Below are 1,438 nucleotides of genomic sequence, written 5' to 3' on the forward strand. Positions count from 1 at the left end.
CACATGTAGACATCACTCTATCCCCACACACATTGACTTGGGCTATATGCTTCTCATATTTTTAATTTAACTAAAGTGGCAAATTTTTATTTTCATCAGTTCCCATAGTAAGGATCTATGCTTCAAATATTTCTTTGATCAGAGTCTTGAGTCCACAAGATGGCAGTGTCTTCTCAGGAACCCTGCTAATGTATTCCTTCCTCTGTGTGTGTGTGTAAGAGAAAGAGAGAGTGAGAGAGAGAGAGAGAGAGAGAGAGAGAGAGAGAGAGAGAGAGCGGGGCAAAGTGGGAGGAGAGAGGAGGAGCTCGGTGGTGTGTTGCATGGGTAATGAAAAAAGTCTCTTTTGTCTTTGATAGAACAGGCTCTTTTTATGATTTCTAAAGCAGAAGAATTGAAATGTCTGAGCTCAACTCTTTTTTTTTTTTTTTTTTTTTTTTTTTAGGGCTTAAAATTTGAATCCTCAGTGAATCAGAGGAGGAAAGAATGATGAAATCCTCAAGAGTTTTATTAGTGATCCTGTGGCTTCAGTTGATCTGTAAGTTTGGGGCATTTCTATGGGACCATAAAATACACTAGTTGGAGTCACTGTCCCTTCTAGGCTCATGGAGAAACATGAACACTATTTCCCTTAAATAAGGGATGGTAGAGGTGGGAGGCCTGTGAAAAGATAACTTGAATTCTGGAGAGGAAGCATCACTACCTAACCCACCTTCTCTGACTGACCGTTCACTGTCTCTTTGCACAGCGGTGAGCAGCCAGCAGAACACAGTAGAGCAGAGTCCTGCGTCTCTGCCCGTCCCAGAGGGAGACACCGCCTCTCTCGGCTGCACTTATTCTGACAGCAATTCTCAGTACTTCGCATGGTACAGACAGTACCCTGGGAAAGGCCCTGAGTTTCTGCTGTACGTGTATGTCAACAAAGACAAAGAGGAAGGAAAATTTACAGCGCAGTCCAATGAAACCAACAAGCATGCCTCCCTGCGTATCAGAGACTCCGAGCCCAGCGACTCAGCCACCTACCTCTGTGCAGTTGAGCACACAGTGCTCCCCAGGCACCTGCAGCCTGTGCCCAAACCTGCTGGGGCCCCGGCAGTGCCTCTTGGAGAGCTGAGGCTGCAGGGCACAGACATTCTGTTACCTCTCTAGCTGTAGATGAGGATTAAAAGTAACAGTGTAGAAGGTTTGATTGATTAGGGAAGTCTTTTCATAATTCTGAAAACAGTTGATTCTGAAGGGAAATTAAAGACAAGTTTGGTCTGAATGACTGAAATATTTTTCAATCTTCTCATTGTATTCTAGTTTTGTACCATAACTTTACTCACTGGAATTGGCATTATGATGCTTTTGTATATGACAATATTTTAATATGATAACTGAGATACTCCATCATAGTTCCTAGTACATTTTGCTCTTTCCCCATGTAGTTATTCAAGGTGTT

The 1,438-nt window shown here is 43.0% G+C and overlaps 1 gene segment (V, D, J or C); it reads left to right on the forward strand.

Moving 5' to 3' along the window:
- Positions 1–236: 236 nt before the first annotated feature.
- On the forward strand, positions 237–1,146 carry LOC123328146. The segment is given in 3 exon segments: positions 237–324; positions 443–535; positions 746–1,146. Coding segments are annotated over 2 exon segments (453 nt in total).
- The last annotated feature ends 292 nt before the right edge of the window (positions 1,147–1,438 follow it).

This window comes from Bubalus bubalis, chromosome 11, assembly GCF_019923935.1.
Source record: "Bubalus bubalis isolate 160015118507 breed Murrah chromosome 11, NDDB_SH_1, whole genome shotgun sequence".
Taxonomy (NCBI): Eukaryota; Metazoa; Chordata; class Mammalia; order Artiodactyla; family Bovidae; genus Bubalus; species Bubalus bubalis.